The sequence below is a fragment of the Artemia sp. Qi Xiang Cuo genome, chromosome 16, assembly GCF_049724085.1.
Source record: "Artemia sp. Qi Xiang Cuo chromosome 16, ASM4972408v1, whole genome shotgun sequence".
Classification (NCBI taxonomy): Eukaryota; Metazoa; Arthropoda; class Branchiopoda; order Anostraca; family Artemiidae; genus Artemia; species Artemia sp. Qi Xiang Cuo.
This window is the reverse complement of record NC_142809.1, coordinates 36,267,685-36,286,863: the sequence shown is the minus strand read 5'-3', so window position 1 is coordinate 36,286,863 and position 19,179 is coordinate 36,267,685. Positions and strand designations below refer to the sequence as shown.

The 19,179-nt window shown below is 36.3% G+C and overlaps 1 protein-coding gene across 1 annotated transcript in view; it reads left to right on the top strand.

The window, feature by feature from the left end:
* Positions 1-16,645, top strand: part of Nasp (Nuclear autoantigenic sperm protein) — a 94,644-nt gene extending 77,999 nt beyond the window's left edge. Inside the window, exons 5-8 of the mRNA XM_089102188.1 lie at positions 4,882-5,056; positions 10,753-10,886; positions 13,477-13,644; positions 16,520-16,645. Of these exons, the coding sequence (XP_088958314.1) occupies positions 4,882-5,056; positions 10,753-10,886; positions 13,477-13,644; positions 16,520-16,573 (531 nt within the window). The 3' untranslated portion in view covers positions 16,574-16,645. The remainder of the gene's footprint in view (positions 1-4,881; positions 5,057-10,752; positions 10,887-13,476; positions 13,645-16,519) is intronic.
* The last annotated feature ends 2,534 nt before the right edge of the window (positions 16,646-19,179 follow it).

The following is a 19,179-nucleotide window of genomic DNA, read 5'->3' as shown; positions in this document are numbered from 1 at the left end:
TCAGTAAACACGAAATCGAGATCAGAAGTGCTACCACTATTATGTACATAGGTAAATGATCTGTTTTTCTGTAGACAATAGAAATTTTGCGGCAATGTAGCATTTAACATTTGTGAGTGACCAATGGTATTATCATTAATGTCCGTTTTAAAATCACCCATAATAACACAAGATTTACGGCTAAGAGCTATTCTTTCAACTAGTTTCGACAATGACGAGCAGGCAGACGCAAACTTCTGACTCGATCGGTCATTTCTATAGTTTGTAGGCATATAAACACAAACAGCAATAAAACCACTAAATTCTACCACAAGACATACATCATTAGACTCAAACAGATTACAATTATTCTTATTTCTAACAACTATCATTAAGTCCCCCGAGGGTCGACCCCCAGTACTTTTAGCTGGGTAGATAAAAAACTGATGATCAGAAGAAGTAATCAGTCTTGTGCTATTATCTTCATTAAGCAGATGCTCATTAACACAAATTATATTGAAAGCACCATACACTATTTGAAGTATGTCTAATTTTTCTCTAGCACCGTTTATGTTTTGACAGAACACACGTACTTCGCCATTTATCGAGCCTGTTTACGATTTAAGTTATTCGGGGCAGCTTGGTCTGGAGTTGTGCCACGAGCTGGATTTTTCAGGTTCGGGCACCGAAAGCTGTTACTTGCATGGTTGGATCCGTAGTTGGCACATTTGAGCACATCTGAGGTGCACTCGGAGTAGCTATGATCACCATTACACTTGCTACATTTAGTGTCCTTCTGACACTGGTTTTTACGATGACCGAAACCTTGACATTTATAGCACTACAGCGGCTTTGTAAGGGGCTTTGACACAGAAAACATGGTGTATTCCACTTTGATTCCAAACTTGAGAGCCTGATCGAAGTCTATCTTAGTAACGAACGTGAGCTGGGCAACTGAGGAATTTTCAAAGCGCTTGGCTTGGGAAACACCGCAAATTAGGTTGGGAATAGTTGAAACGTCGTAATCTTTGTCAACGTAAATGATCCCGAGGTATTCTGAGCGCAGTACCTTGCTACGTATATTTTGCTTGCCTTGGGCTCCGGTGGCGACAACACTTGCGGATGTTTCGTCTTTCATATGTACAAACAGCCTGTCTCTTCGTTGTTCGATTCTGTCTATTTTATCAGCGGGTCCAATTTTCCTTAAGAACTCCTTTTGCTTGGTAGGATTAGCACTCAAGCTTACCGGTAGATTCGACAAAACGACTGGAATAGTCCTTTCTGGTCGAGGCACAGATGGCCATATTGATGGCGGGTTCTCTGAGCTAGGTGCTGCAGAGGCTTCGTACGTTTCAACAAGAAAACTTAGTATCGCTTTACAATCATTCAATCGTGAGGCAACAATCCTACTCATATCTTCAGGACTGGTTGGACCGTCAGCTGTGTCGAGAATGGCAAAACGAGGGGTCGGAACTTCATTTGCGAACCTTTCTGACATAACCTCATAAATATTGCCATAAAAGGCAGAAGCCGAGTGAGAGCCCCTACGACTCTGATTAATATCTTTGTCGAGCACTGCTTTGCATATATCAATAGCATCTTTCAGAGCTTCATTTGAGAAAAACTTCGACTGCCTGATAACATTATCCTTGTTCGTTTTCTTTTCAACATGCCTCTGTGTAAAGTTCAACACTGGACTTAAAACCACGGTATTTTCCGTCATTCTAGATCCAGCTATCACCCCAAAAGACAAGGGAAGCGTCAGCCCCCGTTACCTTATCCCCGCAGTTTAAGGGAGACTCTCCCGGCAGGTTTAACGGCACTTGCCACGGGTTTACTGCCCCTCTTCTGCTTGTCAATTAGGGTTACGCAAAATTGAAATCAACACGAATCTATTTTTGTAAAGTGTAAATAAATGTCCATAAACTAGGTCAGTAGATTACAACATTTTTAATCCGTATAAAATGTTTTCAAAGAATGGTCACACAATTAACTCCGGTCACTGAATTAATTTAAGATCCTACCGAGTTTCAAGTTGACAAAATACAAAAAAGGTGTTATCACATTCAAGACTAAATGATTTTTAAAAATTGCTGAAAAAGTTTCTCCAGCATATGCCAAACTATAAATTCTTAAAGGAAAACCGGAAAGAGAACTATTTTTTCTTCCTGAAAAAGACTTATAAAACGAACAGAAATTAATTAAATAAACTTTTGATACGTTTTTTCAAAAAAAGGTAAAGAACTCCATTAAACCAAAAATGAACGAAAATAGAATCAAATAATCTACCAAGCATACAACTACCGCAAATCAGTATCAATAAATAAATTATACCCAAAATGACCAGAAATTTAAATAAATAACAGAGTCAAACTAAAAAAGAGCAGAAATGAATATGAGTAGAGTTTAAAACCCCTATGCTTTCTAAAAACCTGAATATAATTTTTACTTTACTGAAAATAATTCTTTGAAGTGTTTTTCTTTTATAGCTTTAAGAAATCAAAAATTAATTAAGATTTTAAGGAATGAATATCAGCAAATGTATTTTAAACTGACAATGCACATTTTTTTCAGTAAATTCTTTTGATTTTTTTTCAGTAAAGTACAAATTACATTCAGGCTTTTAGAAAGCACGGGGGTTTTTAAGCCTACTCATATTACTTTCTGCTCGTTTTGAGTCTGACTCTGTTATTTATTTTAATTTCTGTTTGTTTTGGGGTTCATTCCTTTATTGATTATTTGAAAAAAACTACGTTTTCTAAAGAGTTAAAGAGGCTGAGTTACAAGGTCGAACCTTAAAACGTACAGGGATTAGGAGGCACAGTTGGGGGGCTGCCGCCCCCAAACCCCCGCTTTCGCAGCCTTTAAAAAAAAGAGAAAAAGTTTTTTAAACTGAAAGTAAGGAGCGACATTAAATCTTAAAACGAACAGAAATTATTCCGTATATGAAAGGGGCTGTGCCCTCCTCAACGCCTCGCTCTTTACGCTAAAGTTTTTATTGTTTAAAAAAAAGAGTTGTGAGAAAGTCAAACTTTAGCGTAAAGAGCGAGGCGTTGAGGAGGGCACAGCCCCTTTCATATACGGAATAATTTCTGTTCGTTTTAAGATTTAATGTCGCTCCTTACTTTCAGTCTAAAAAACTTTTTTTTTAAATTTAAAGGCTGCAAAAGCGGGGGGTTTGGGGGCGGCAGCCCCCCAACTGTGCCTCCTAATCCCTGTACGTTTTAAGGTTCGACCTTGTAACTCACCCTCTTTAACTCTTTAGGAAACGTAGTTTTTTTCAAATAATCTATGCACGTTTTTGTATAGTTTATTACTTATTATTGCTTGACTAACTGTTAGCTGATTTGACAGCTTGCGGGCTCTTATAGGAAAACGAGCCCGCGTTTTCGCGGGCTCGTAGAGGAAAACGATAAGAGCTCGCTTATAGCGGGCTCTTATAGGAAAACGAGGTTTTTCGGAAATGTAAATTCGGGGGAAATTTTTTTCGGTCTGAAAATATCAAAAGGCCCTAAAAGGTCGAATTCTGCTTCGAATGAGTCCTCATTCACCCGGATCAGTTGCCAACTGTGGCCTGTAGGCGTGGATAACAAAAAAAAAAAGAGAAATGAACTTTAAGTGGCTATATTTGGTTTTTTGAAAACAGGGAAAGAGTGATCGGATTGAGCTGAAATTTCGAGGATAAGCTCCCGGGCCCTAGGAAAGCTTAACCTCTAAATTTCAGCCCAATCGGACAACGTTAAAGGGGGGCTGTGGTGGGAGGGTCGTAACTTCCGGCCCAGTTTACCCCATGAAGATAAAGTCGGAGGAGGATGAAATTTTGCACGTTTCTTAGTTTGAGCTTGGGCTACAAAATGCGATCACCGCCGTCTCTCTGCGATCTCTAGGACCTGAAATCGCTTAACATTGTGGTGGGTCGCCTCATTATAGAGGCACAAGTGTGCCTCCTTGATACCGATTCGTGGTAGTTATATGCTTGGTAGATTATTTGATTCTATTTTGTTCATTTTTGGTTTAATAGAGTTCTTTACATTTTATTGAAAAACTTATTTTGTGGAAAAAGTTTTTAAATTAATTAATGGAAAACACGACAAGCTTACCTATCCGGCTAACCCGAGAACCTATTCCAAATTGGAAGAAATTTTCAAGAATGGATTTATTTATTGGTTTTCTCTGTACTAGGCTGAATCTATTCCTGGAACCATGAAATTTAAGCACGATCGAGCCCTGAGCATGAAAAGTCTTGCTAATTAAGAAACATATAAGACGTGAGGATAAATTTTTGTTTTTTTTTTAGAAGGGGGAGTGGAGGAATAGTTTTGTATTAAAGCAGAATAAAAAAACAAGCACTTACATAAGAATAAACCAATGAATAAAGCCAATTTCAGTCGAGTCAATTTATCGCTTCCGGCATCAAGGGTTGAATTACATTTTTTTTTAATATTGCTGTTCTAAGGACGGTTAAGCTGAAGGAGGGTTGGTTTAAAAGGGGGGTGAATTGCATTACGGTTGAGTTAAATGATGGATGAATTGCACGGGGGTTAAGTTATACGAAGTTGAATTGATGGAGCGCTGAGTTAAATGATGGTTGAGTTCCATAGGGTTGCGTTGAATGAGTGTCGAGTTGAATGGGGGTTGGCTTAAGCGGGGGCTAGGTTTAACGAGGGTTAAGTTAAAATGGGGTAAACTGAATAGGTTTGAGATAAACGGGGGTTCAGTTGAACAGGAAAGAGTCTTGGTACGCCAACTTTGTTTATATGATTCAATTCATTCGCCAGTTACTTTTCTTTTTTAGTGTTTTATAAAGGGGGCATTGATTAGACTTGGGTGCACTTTCTTTTATATTTCATTTCATTTTTCTCACTTTTTTTATTCTATTTAAGTTGTTATTTAAATTTTTAGGTGAAAGTACTTCCGTCGGATGATCGAGCTATATCTGAGACTCATTTCAATATGGGCTCTGCATATTCTTGTATTGGTGAAGTAACTAACGCTATCAGCTCTTATAAAACATCTGTTAGTATTCTTGAAGAAAAGATGTCTAATCTTAAGAAAGGAGCAAGTAGCCCTGAAACAGGTATGCTCTTTGATTTTATAATCTGGTTTCTTAAATTACTGTTTGTATTTTTCTGTTTTTAACAGAGGTGGTGAATGATTTGGAATCTAAATAGTTCTAACTTTTAGTAAATAGGATATTTATTTTTCTGGCTACTGCTTCTTATCGCGTAGCCTTGTTTTATTGTTACGCAACTTCATGAACTTTCATTTATGTGGTAAAACATCGAAACATATTTTTCCTCTTTTTAATTGGTTAGGTTTGAGTTCCGAAGAAATGCAAAAAGATATTTTTACTTGTAAGAAGGCTTTGGGTAAAGTTCTCATCAAGCTGCTTAACTCTGAAAGGTAATAAGTTCAGTAAAACGAAAGGAACGCCTGAGTACTAAAACATTTTTGTCCTAATAATTTATCTTCTGCCATTAGGGAAATAAGATCTTAACATGTTTGTTTTACAACAAAAAAGCCAGAAGCACTTTTTCTCATCGGAAAATAATCGAACAATGAGAAAATCCAAATGCCGTGAGTACGGCAGACACAGGATTGGTCGGAACTTTCGCTTGGCTTGATAACATTACCCTATAGTGTACATCCTCAGTTAAGCCTCGTCTTTATTGGCGTCTTTCACCCTGCCATCAGCATTTTCGGAGGTGGATCATTTCTAAAGATCGGGACTATTTCGAAAATTTCGAAGGCTATGATTGGCTGTCCAATCAAAGTTGGTCCCGCACAACTGGCAGAGTGAATGATGTCAATCAATACGAGATTTACCAACGATCTATAGCATCATTCTTTTCGTGTTATCAGAGAAGTAAAGTCTGGTGACAATGTTAGTATGTTAAGTAAAGAAGAGGTATTTTATTTTGCGTTTTGATGATTTTTGAAGTTGTTTTCCATGTAAGAAACAAAATAAAAAGGATTTACCTACTTTTCTTGAGATGAAAGCTCTTCAGCTCTCCTTGGCCCTTTAACTTGGCCGATGGTTCGGTACAAAGCTGTTTCCTTCATAATGTGTCGTTGTAATAAATTCCCAACACCTCCCTAGTTTTTGTACTTGACTTAGTGACTCATTCTTTCTAGAGTAGAAATACTCATGGGAGGAAGATAGTTGGTTAAACTGTGAAAATCTCTGATGTAAAGTCTTAACATCTCCTAGTCTTAGACCTAGTCTTAGGTCTTAGAGTTGTTCTTAGACTCTTTTAGACCATGAAACTTAAAATAGAAAACTAAGAGTAATGTAGTCAAACAAATTTAAAGTTATGTTTAGTCGAGCAAGACTTGCATGTTTTTGTTAAATATCTAGCATTGAAAAGGTGGTTTGGACACATTGTGTACGAATTTATTGAAAAAAAAGTCATTAATATACATTGTGATCTAAAGATTTGTAATGGTAAATAATTTATTGGTGTAAATGTATGACCATTCGACTTCATAAGGAGATATGTTAAGAAAACAATTTTTACTTCATAATATGCAAAATAATCTTAGTTAACATATTTTCTAGCGGGAGAACCTTTGTCTTCACTTCCTTTTCCAGTTTTGCAATAAAATTTTTTTGAAAATGTCATGCTGTTGATAAGCGTTTTATCTGTTTTCAAATTTGTGATGAAAGATATGCCATCCTACAAATTCTTTCATAGATGGCAAAATCCTTGCTGCAAGAAGTTTCTAGAATTTTTTTTTAGTAATGATATGCCATAGCACGTATATTTCGGTACTTCCGCCACTGTGTTTTCAATAGCGACGCGTATAAAGTATTTTTTAAGATGGGGCGGCATTTAGCGCATTTACCCGATTTTTCAAAGTTGAACCAAATGTTATTGTGAAAAATTATGAATTCCTTAAAAAAATAGGAAAAAGAAGGAAAGAAGTGAAGATAAACGTCCCCCCGCTGAAAAATATGTTAACTAGGATTGTTTTGCATATTATGAAGTAGGAATTGTTTTTAACATGTCTCCTTATGAGGTGGAATATTCATACATTTACACCATTTTATTTCTAAAAGTAATATCAAGATGCTGTAATTAAAGTAGATTTAGTAGAGATAAATATTTTTTTTTCTTTTTTTTTATTAACGCCTTTTATAAAGCATTAAATGAATTTGGTTAGTAGTTTTTCTCCCGCCAATGTTAGGCATCCATACAAGACAGGCATTAAACAACCTCCCTCACCACCTAGGGACTGTGATATTGTTCTATTAGAATATTGATTATAATTAATCTGACATTGACCAAATATTACAGATCATTTTGTATAACCTTTTCTTTATCATTTTTATAGCAGAGATCATATGGCGATAAACATCAAAAAAAATCTCCAGTTTATCATTATTTTCATCATGGTTCAAGAGACTGGACAAAAGGCAATGTTCATCCTCTTCCAGAATGGAAAAGAAAAAAGCTTGGTTCATGGCCTCCGTGTGTTCTCAGTAAAAATAATACGGAAGGCTGCCCCCTCCTCCCTACCAAAAACGAATGGGATTTGTTTTCCTTTAATACTTACAAGGCTTGTACAACCTTTTTTCGCCGTCACGTTGAAGCTTTATTTAATTATTGTCCTTACGTGTACTTTGCGTCTTGAAAAAGTCAGGCGAAAAAAAAAAATTGAAATCTTTTTACGATAAATTCGGATAGGCTAGTAAAAAGAAATAATTATTCTTTAAATTGGAACCACCAAAAAAAATGGTAAAACGACAAATAAAGCAATAAAAAGTAAAACAAGTAAAAATGCAATAATAGCCATAAAAAAGAAAGATACAAAAACAGATACAACGAAACAAGCAAAAAATAGAAATTACGACTATACAATGAGCTTGATGAGTGATACAAACTTTCAGTAAAACCATCTTTTATCCTGTGATAGCAGTCATTGAGATTCTGAGAGACTGAAAACGAGCCAATAACCACAATAAGTGGTGCTAGATAGAGACAGCTCTGGCACTCACAGACCAATCGAAAGCCTCACTAGATTGGGAATAGTTCAAACTCTTAGGGAAGAAAGCTCACAGACTAGCTAAGAGGGATTAGCACAGAGACTAGACGAGTATTGCAACTGGCCTTGGAAACCGCCAGAAGGAAGGACGCCCGTAAGCCATACCAGGGTCTCTAAAACCGCAAGAGAACGGGAAATCTAATAGCTGAAAACGTAAAGAAGACTGATGATACTGTAACTTGACTGACTAGAAAGAATTTGTCGTTGGGCAGAACCTCTGAAACCTCTTAGTAAACTCAACCAGCATTTCCTACCACCTATACCGCCGAGAAGTGGACTTGAACCATCCCAGCCGAAAAATAAGTACCCCGTTGATATTTCTCCACCTATGCTAAAAGAAGTAATGACAGCCATAAAATTGTTATAGACCTATAAAGGCCAGCTATTAAGAGTTATAAAGTGCCAGGAGAAGGATTACCACCGGAGTTCCATAAAGCAAATCCGTCCTTGGCCAGCACACTCACGGACCTCCTCAAGAAGATCTGGAGGAGCGACTACCTCTCCAAAGTTTGGACTGATATATTACATCATTCATTTTCCAAGAAGGGCAACAGGAGCGATTGTAATTGTAAGGACTACCGAGGCATCTCGGTCATAGACATGGCTGGAAAGATTTAAGATTTAGAGCCAAAAGAGATCGCAGAGCTAGAAAAAATCAAGCTGGTTTCCGCCCAGGAACGGGTTGCCTAGATCACATTTTCTCACCTTGGATCTTCCCACACTAGTGCTCTATCCATAATGGAGAAACCATTTTCATCTTTTTGGATTTATAGCAGCGTTCATCTCGGTGCTTCATCCGCTAGAATAGGAAACCGTGCGAGGAGACTAAGTACCACCGAAACTGGTTAGCCCTATAAAATTCTAATATAAGAACATGCGGAGCGACATTTGCATGCATGTAGAGCTCATGGAGCTCTTCCAAATCGCCATTGGTGTGCGGTAAGTCTGCTCAGCTTCTCCAATCCTCTTCAAATACGCAATTGATTGGACCTTTAAAAACTCCACATGATTAAGAGACGGAATAGAGCTAATCAGCGGTAAGAAAGTAGGGATCTTGAATACCTAGACGATGGCACACTTCTCGCTTAACCAACCATCCAAGCTATGAATATGTTGGAGAGAGTGGTAAGCAGTGCTGGCCTGACAGGCCTGTCCATTAGTGACCCCAAAACCAAGAACCTGTCTATGGATTGAAATTTGTCAGTCACCGTAAATGGACAACAGCCTGAACAAGTAGCAAAATCCAGGTGTCTCAGGTCACTGATTACTATCAATGGTGGAGCCTCGAACGGAATGAAGGCTAGTAAATTAGGCATGAAGTACCTAAGGTAACTCACAAAAGCCATTATGGTCCAGGAAAGAGATCAACTATATGACAAAATTCTAAGTCTCCGTGGCGTGTATTCGCTATATTTTGCTGTATGGTCGTGAAACTTGGCTACTAAAGGCAGAAGGAGAACGTTGACTCGGCATCTTTGACTGGAAGATTCTTAGGGCCATTTTCAACCTCAAACTTAGCCAAAGAATAAGCAGCAAGCACCTAATGCAAATATGCTATCAGAAGCATTCACTATCCGCCATTGTCAAGAGCAGAAGGCTCAGCGCATGTTATGCAGTGCCCAAGCGAGTACCTGACTCGCAAGTCCCTAGAATATAAGCCCCGTACACAGTGAAAGAAATAGGAAGGAGGTCAACATGGCATGCCGCAATGAAGGAAAACCTTGAGCCTTTAGGTAAATTCCGGAAGCGCGTAGGAAAATGGGACAAATCGTTGTTGGATACGATCAGCCCCAAACAGAAGATCGAAAGCAGTCGTAGAATGCGCTTCAGCGTATTCTTGGTGCCAAGTTGGGCTGAACAGCCTGTACCTTGTCTCAAGCACAAATACAAGTAAGTAAACGTAGTGAGAAAAAAAAAATCATAGTTTATAGAATGCATATATGCAGTTTACATAAAATATAGTTTATTAGAGATAACAACTATATAATCATTTTTTTTTAATTACAATGAGAAATCAAAGTATTTTTCTGAAGCGAGTCAAATAAAAGCTGTCAAAATTAATAATAAAAAAAAATTGTAAGCCATTATTTTGAAGTTTCCGGGGTTGATTCATCCGTACTCTCTCCCCCCCCCCCTGTTTAGACTTGATATTAGAATAAATTTAGTTAGATGGGATGTAGTAGATGTAAGCTAGATGAAGCTTTTGATGAAACTATATTTTGTGGTAAGTAAAGAGAAATAGGTAAAACAGTCTCGGTCCGTAAAAACCTTTATGGATAGTAAGTGAATATTCGAAATCGGAATGGAATGTGTTTTAGAGGCGGGTACGTTTTGCTTTGAAGAAATGCTTTTGCATTCACATGATTGTGTAACGGTTAGATTGAGTCTTTTCTTACTTAAAAAAGGAAAATTCAAAATTTTTGCATTTCAAGGTCACGTAACTGCTTTTTAAATGTCTGTAGTCTGTTTTTTTCATTGTGCCTGACATTACCATGTAATGCCGAATATAAATTTTCCGTAATAACTTTGAAAAGACAAAAATTAATTTACAATTTTTATGAAAAAGTAGATTGAAGACACAATTTTTCTTTTCTAGGAATTTTTAACTTCTTTCACTGACAACCAGGGCAGGATATGACTTAAAATGACTATGATGCATCGCATCCTATCTTTTTTCTTTTTTTTTTAAGTGATGGCCGCTTTACAGTGAGCCCTTTGTTTTTCTAGAAGAAGCAGCAAAAAAGGCAGCAATCGAAGAAATAGAAGATATAACGAGAGTAATATCAGACATAAAGGAAAGAATGGAAGACACAGTAGAAGCAAAAAAAGAAGTAATGGAAACCATTGATTTAGTGAAACCTGTAAGTATTTCATCCTATCTAAAAGGCTAATGTTTTGCGATCACTCAAGTAACAATCAGAAGTTATTGACATATGTCAGTTTTCTAGAGTGTGCGGCAATTTTGGCAATGGTTGCTCATTACAGCCATTTTGAAATTGAAACTTTACATAATCTTGTCCTAGATGTTTTTTTTGTTTTTTTTTCTGAGCGCCACAAATGTAAGTTTATGGGAAAATTTGAATCAACTGTATGATCAATGTTATGCACTTTATTGAGGCTGTGCGATTTGGCTATTATTAGGAAACGTTAAGATTGAGCGCACCGATTCATTATATGTATACTAGAAATATACATTAACACAGACAACGTCCCAAATACCAAAACGCATACTATTGGGCCAAAAACATTTTACGTTGATCAAACACATTTCGATTTATAACAGACGACAGACAGCATGGCTTTTGTGAGCTTTATGTGCTTTACATTCATGGCACATGCAAAGATTTACCAGGGTTTCTTTCCAGAATTATCACTGTTATTTAACGATCACCTGGAAAATCCAGCAATCTTGCCAGGTGCTGGGTGGCGGTTCTACCCTTCTCATGTATTAAAAGATTTTCTTGTGGTATCTGGTATATATTCTGGTAGCAAGAGTGTGATATTTCTATATTGTATAGATAATTTCTATTTTGGATTATTCTTCAGCTCTTCTGTTATTTATCGTTTGCTTTATTCTTTTATGTAAGTTTTTTTTTCTTGTTTTTTTGTCAGATTTTGATAATAAAATTTGTATAGCACATATTGATACAGATTTTAAATCAGTTATATTGATTCAAACACCCAAACTTAAGTAAATTGTGGTATAAAAAAGCTCAGAAGGGGTGATGGTCTGGAAAATAAACCCTAGTTAGAAAATGTATGTCACATGCGTCTGTACTTACTAGCTATAGCAATCTCTGACTTGTATAATAATACACCTGTCCAGCCATTTTATACATACCATTATTTATGTCATGGGATATGTGACAAGAAGTAGCCTTTTGATAGTAATTTTACTGAACACCTGAAAATACACATCAATATAAAGCCATGCAAGTGTGACGTTTAACAACGTGGATATGGAATACGTGGGACTTGGAAAGGCTGAGGAAGTTTCATTAAATGTTTTCCAAGGGGATCGTCTAAAGATAGTCTTAGGTAATTGTTTGACTGACGGTATATCAAACAGTAAGTTGTGGGGAAATTCACTTTCTTGGGCTATAATGAAAGAAAAGTTAAGATGGCTAGGCCATGTTTCAAGGATGAAGAATGATAGATTGCCCAAGACTACACTTTTTGCCCATTCATCTATGGCCAAATAAAAAGCAGGTCATCTTCAAGTGCTGTTCAACATTGCATCCGTTGTTGAAGTATTAATGGCATGATATGATTCTTTTGATCTTTAATTCCGTTTTTTTTCTTAATTTTCTCAGTTTTTAGCGCTTGATTAGGTCTTAGATTTTGAAGTCCATTTGGTTATTCCCTAAAATAAGGATTAATGATAAAACGCACCACAAACGTTTTACCCAAAAGCTTTAAACGTCTGAGAACCCAATTCGATACAATTTTATGGATAATAAATATATTTGTGTGATTACCCTATTTTTTTCGGTCCGGATTTTACTTTTAAAACGTCGTACAATTAAGCCTTCTAACCTTAATGACTGACTTTTTGGTCATTTGATTCCTGACACTGGAGCAGCAAAGGAATGCTGGACATACGTATAGAACCTGAAAATAGTATGATATTTTGTATATCCAAAAGACTGATTAGATGGGTCGTATCGCTTAGAAATATTGTGTTTGACAAATTTTTCAATGAGTTAAAAAACAGACAAGGGGGAATCAAACCAAACGACACTTTTGTTTAAAGTGAATAATATTAAAGTGGGTGAATGACCAACTCTGTGCTTATTAGAGCCGTGTCAGTGTTGGTAAAAGTTGTCGGTTGGCTTTATCTCTCTTTCTAGCGCTAGAATAAGAGAACGGTTGAGATGGCTAGGACACATTTTGAAGATGAAGGCCGACAGATTGCCAAAAATTATCCTTTTTGGCCATCTGTTTTATGCCAAACAAAAAGCAGGTTGTCTCCGATTAGGGTGTGGAGAGATCGTAAGAAAGGATTTAAAATAAATTCAGAAATTGGAACTTTTTTTGGGGGGGGGGCGGAGGGTGGTCAAGAGGGAAGCTTTGAATAGATTGGGATGGAGGATGAGCTTGCGCAGCTGTGTTGGCCTCACTTGGTTTGGTGCTGCAGTGAGTTGCTAGTAGTAGTAGTAGTAGTACCTATTTACGAGATTTTAATCTATTCTATGAACTTTCCCCCTCCCTCCAACCAGCAAAGCCTATTTTTACTTGAACTACTTTTTTTTAAATGAATTATCTATTTTTACTCCAATTATTCTCCTTAGCCGTGATTATTCTCATCTGTCTTGTTTTGTTTGTGAATGGGTGCTTGGTTCCCACATAGGTAGTGATAATCTTTCCTAGAATAAATCTGATATTGTCCTGATAAAGTAAAGAGATAAAACAAAGTAAAAATTATGCAACTAAAAGTATTTTATTCTCTAGGCAGTTGAGAAGAAAGTTTATTCAGCTGTTTTTGGTGGTGACATGTCCGAATTCGGTGAGACGACTTCAGGTTTTGGTACTCCTTTGACCGGATCGGCTGAGTCTGTTGCTACATCGAGCAGCGTAAAGTCTGTCAATCTTATTACTTCATTGAAAAGAAAAGCTCCAGTAAGTATAGTTAAGTTGGACTTTTTTATTGATGTCTCAATGTGCATGATGCCTGAGACATGGCAGTAAAAATTCAAACTTCCAAGTGGCGACTAACTTGCGGTATCAGAAGGTCTATTTTTAGGATTCGCACAAATATAGAGCTTGCCTTAACTCGTCTGGATCGGATTTCGGCGTCAAGTGTACAACCTTCTTACGATTTTTTTTTCCTTTTTAGATAAGACACATTTCATTCCAAAAAACGACTTTCAGAAGCAATAAATTCTGAATTTGAAACTCATATCAGTAAATAACAATGAAGAATCGTTGTTAAAAATAAATTGTCTAACTTGACTACAAGTTTAATGGATGAAATAAATGTATTATTAACACAAAAGAAAAAAAAATATTAATTTCAGAATTGACTATAAGTAGGCCTAAAAATGAAAATCATTGTAGGAGGTAATTATATTTTACACAAGTTTGACACTTTATGTATTTTCCTCATTCCCTAAAAAAATAAAGAAAAACAAGATCAGATGAGCGCTGAAAAATAACAAGACTAAGACAGACTAAAATACTTTTTTTATTTTTCCTCGGAAATTTTAGACGTCAGCGAATGACAATTTTAGTTATTACTCAACTGCATAATTACTTATTTCATAGTACTATCTTTCAACCTACTACAACTAGTTTTTCCTTGCTGTGTTTAATAGCTTAATAAGCTTCATTAAGCCGTTATATAGAAACAAAATTTCCGTTGTGTTTCCATAGTGGCAGCAAACTTATCAAGTAGAATTCGTTTTTACAAGTAAAGACTCTTCTAAGTTTACTATTTTAAGTGCTTAAGGCTTATAATGGAGTTTTAAAGACTTAAGCTCTTGCAATAATAGGACTCATTTGCAGAAATTCAGTTTGGCAGTCGCTTAAAGAGAAGTAATGAAGTTGAATTCAGTGTACTATTATAATTGTATACAGTAAGCGCTTGAAACGCAGCCTTTAATCGTTAATATATTTTTAGGTTCAAATAGCAATTTTAAAAACAAAAACAACGATATGACAAGGTCTATCTTCCAATAGGAACTAGAATAGGCATATTGTTGATAGAAAAATCTTTTTGCATGGTAGTTGACTTGGTCAAAGAAATACTTGATTGTTACTGCTCATTCACCAATTTTTCCACACATATTTAGTAGTAGTTATTTATCCACCCTGAAGAATAACGTACATCGTAGTTCATTTGGAAATTTTCATTGTACTGCCCAGACACTAGCACATATTTTTGGAGTGAAGGGGAGGGGAAATTAAAGAAAGGAAAAAATATAAGCAAATTGACTCTAAGCGTGTTAAATTATTGGAAAATCATTATGATTTCAAAAAATATATGGGGACAGAGTAGGTTATAGGGAAGGAAAGAAAGGGTGTTTGCCCCTGGCGGAGAAATTTTTGGGGCGTAAAATTTCAAATATATAATCTAATGGTTATAATAATTTTCGACGTAATACCTTAAGTTTGCTATTTTTCCAAGACGACACTGGCTTTCTATGACGAACAAATAACGGTTCAAATGGGGATAAGCCCATTTATTAGACAATGAAAACAGATACAAAAGTCTGGATATTTCGATCACATGTACAGCGATCGTCACCAGCCGAAATACTGAATCATTAAAATTAAAACTTATATATTTATGCGGAACAAAATAATAGCTTCCGGTTCATTCACTAGATTTTTCCGAGAGAGCTCAATAAATGGGTTCATCTGAAGTCTTGAGTTGCACGTTTTCTTCTTTAATACTGCTTAAATGTAAGTTGACTTTCTAATGAAGCTGGCAAAATTTTCACTGTCTAATAAATGGACTTATCCCCATTTGAATGTTTATTTCTTTAAAATAATTTTGTATTTTTAATTTTATTAAAATAAAGTAGCGCAGCTGGTAGTAAGTATAAGCAAACTGAACCTGACATTTTCATTTTTCCCATACTTTTATAACAATTCCTTGAAAATAAAAGCAAGTCACAATAAAAGTAAAGTATTGCGATGATTTAGATCCCATTCAGTTGTTCCACGAACTCCAAGATATGAAAAAATATCACTCAACACCGCCATATATCCTTACAGAAGCCTATATATGTGTTAAAATAAATTTTGCAATTTGAATTTTAAGGGTTCTTCGCAAGCGCAATTTTTTCCTAAAAAAAATTTTTTGGGTTTGCATTGTGGGTTACCAGTAATTAGTTTTTTTTTTTTTTTTTTTTTATTAATAAGATTAAATTAATATTAACTTACCTCATAATGACTATGGCACACGAGTGACTATATGATTTAGTGTTAATGAGCATAGAACGCGAATAATTAGAAGCAATCATTTGGAAGAGAAAATTAATAATTTTACGGAGGCTAAAGTAAGAACAGACAGATTTAAACAAATGGAAAATTTTGTTAATAAATGAATTTTTTTTAATTTGACTTGAAAATTTTTGGGAGACAGGGGGGGGGGGGGCTAATCAAGATTTTGCCCCGGACGCAAGAGCAGCCAGAACCGCCACTGAAGGGGAGGGGGGGGGCAGAAATCTAAAGGCATTGTCCCACTGTGCACACACTGGATAATGGCCCATCTTCTCGCTACGTAAAATCTTCAGGATTTGTCTGGGTATATTGTTTTGTTAATTAGTTCTGAGGATGGCTTATTACAGCTTATTATTTGGTTTATCAGTTGTTTAGTTCGTCAGTTTTTTAAATTCGACTTCCGTCAGAACCTAGCTTTTGATAATTAGCTTTTGATAAACACTCTGCAACAAGCTTTGATAATTGAGTAATCCAGGCTGTAGGTCTGGATTTGTTTTCTCTTTTTTAAATACTTTTGCAATATTATTAATCTTTGTATTTATTTCAGAAAGCCGAAGAAACTGATCGAAGTGACGAGAAAAAGCCCAAAGTAGAACCATAAAAGAATTTGGATGATTAAAATTTATTTCTCAATTTTTTTATCTTTCATTGTAATAAAATGATGCGTTTTTCATTGATTGTGCTCCAACTATTAAAATTAAAATCAAGTAGTTGTGGACGTCAAGCCATACGCTAATTGTAGAAAAAGCAAAGACAGATAGTCTGAGTCAGTGAGATGACAAATCCGGCATAAGCCCTTTTTAGGATTGTATAATAATGATGTCATTTCATTTGTTGATAGTTAAGTCTATCTATCATCTGTCCATACGTCATTCCCAGGGTAGAACTAAGGTAGATAGTCATAGAACTAAGGGGTGAAAGATTGGATGGATTTTGGGTTGACACGTGACGAACAATGTCCACTGGATCTGTATGCAAAATCTGAGATTGAATTTGCTTGGACTCACAGGCGAACAAGTGAAACCTAAGCCTAATAAGCTTGGCCGCTTGTTTGTAGTCTGAAGGGGGAATACAGTGACATAGGATGGACACATTGCCAACAAGTCCCTTAGTCTCGCAGGCGAATGGTGAAACCTATAGTTTTCCAAGTGTGGTTAAATGGCATGGGTAAACGGCGGGAGGTAAGTATGACTCTCTTATTGGGGAAATACTTGTTTGTTAGCTTTTGGAAAGGCACGACCGCCTAGAGTCTCAGGCAGGTTGACCGAAAATTTTAAATTGACATAGGACCGTTAGATTGCCTGTAATGAGAGGCAAACAAGGCACACCGGCCTATGGTCTTAGGTAGGTTGACCAAGAACTTAGAATTGACACAGGACCGTTAATTCGTGTAGACTGACAGGCGTCCAAAGCCACATTGGGCCCATCCGCGTAGAGTTTCAGGCAAGGCGAGTGATACAATTCATAAGCTCAGACATTTGCACTAAACTTAAACTTAATTCAATGTTAGTTGGTGAACAAGTTTCCTGGAATTGCAAGGCCAGTCAGCCTCCAAAGCCTAAAAGGGCCTGTCTGCTTAGAGTGTTAGGCGAGTGATCCCAGTTACAAGCTAAGACAGTTGTGCTAACAAGAAATTAATTAAATATTGGTTGACCAATATTTAGTTGACTATTTGCGTCTTGGGTTTGACTGTCTAAGCTTGTCACAAGCTCAGACAAATTTGCTAACAAAAATGCCCAGACAGTTAATAAAATGGTATTACGCCAGACTGTCAATGAAAAATTGACAAATAATTATTGACAAATTTTTAACTAATAATGAGTTACAAATTTGCAACCGGAACCCCTGATGATATTCCACAGACCTTATATGAGGGGGTCACTATAGAAAAAAATTGTGAAAATGAAATTTGCTCAGAACGCTGGACTGAGCTGAGGCAATGAATAGATACTAATTGGAAAGTTACAGGAGATGAGAACACCCCCTCCCCGCCTATCCTGAAGAGAGAAGCATCCGTGCTTTAAGCGGCGGACATGGGAATATTGGGATCCATATGAAAATGAATATATTGTTGGTATATGTGTAGAGCATGGTTACCGCTTGAGCCTTTTCTAGACTTTCTGGGCTCTTTTTTTTTGGGGGGGGGGGGGAGCAAAATAATAGTTTTCTTTTTGCTTTGAGGTCTTCTGAGTCAGACAGCTCAAGGATCTAAGTTTCTAGCCAATCAGAAAAAAGTCCGTTTGGCCCCTTTTTAGGCCCAATTTTGTTGTTGGGAGGGTCTACCCTGGAATATTTCTGTACATTATACTAATCTTGGTCTAAGGCCTTTGGGCTGTAATTTTCAATTTTTATGGTCCTTTGATCAGATTAAATAAAAAAATCAAATTTTATTCAACTGAAAGTAAGGAGCAACATCAAAACGAATAGAAATTATTCCGTATATGAAGGTGTTGCCCCCCTCCTCAGTACCTTGCTCCTCATGCGAACGTTTTTAGCACTTTTTAAAAAAAAACTTCTTATTCTAATTAAACGGCCCTTGTGTTTCAAGAGTCGTTCTTAAAAAATTCGGACAAACAGTCAAACTTTAGCGTAAAGAGCTAGGTATTGAAAAGGGAGCAACCCTTTATATACGGAATAATTTCTGTTCGTTTTGAGTTTTAATGTCAGTCCATACTTTCAGTTAAAAAATCTCGTTTTCTTTAAATTTAATTTCTGATCGTTTTTTAAATAATGCTGGTGATCTGGCTCACACTCTATGAAAAACTCCATCCCCTCAGTAAAATTTCTTACAGAAGATTCAGCCTAAAAAATTATCCTTGGCATACTTTCTTTTTAAAAGAAGTCTTTAAGCTCTAATCGTTTTTTCGATCACTCCGGAAATCCCGCCTTCCATGGATTTTTTTTTTCCAAGAAATGAAAACGCGCTGAAAATTTCCCCCGGAACATCTCCACATGCGAAATTGAGTGCCTTCTCAAGATCAGAACATAATTTGCACTTTACTGAAGACTAAATACAATGTATTTGTTTTGACTTTTTTTACTTTATTATATAAAAAATCAATTAAGCTTCAATAAATACTTAGCAGTATATCTATATTAAACAGACAATCCCTGGCCATTTGTTTTTTTTTTTCAGTAAAGTGTAAATTATGTTGTGGTCTTGAGAAGGCATGGAGGTTGTCCTCCCTACTTATGTTAGTTTTTCTC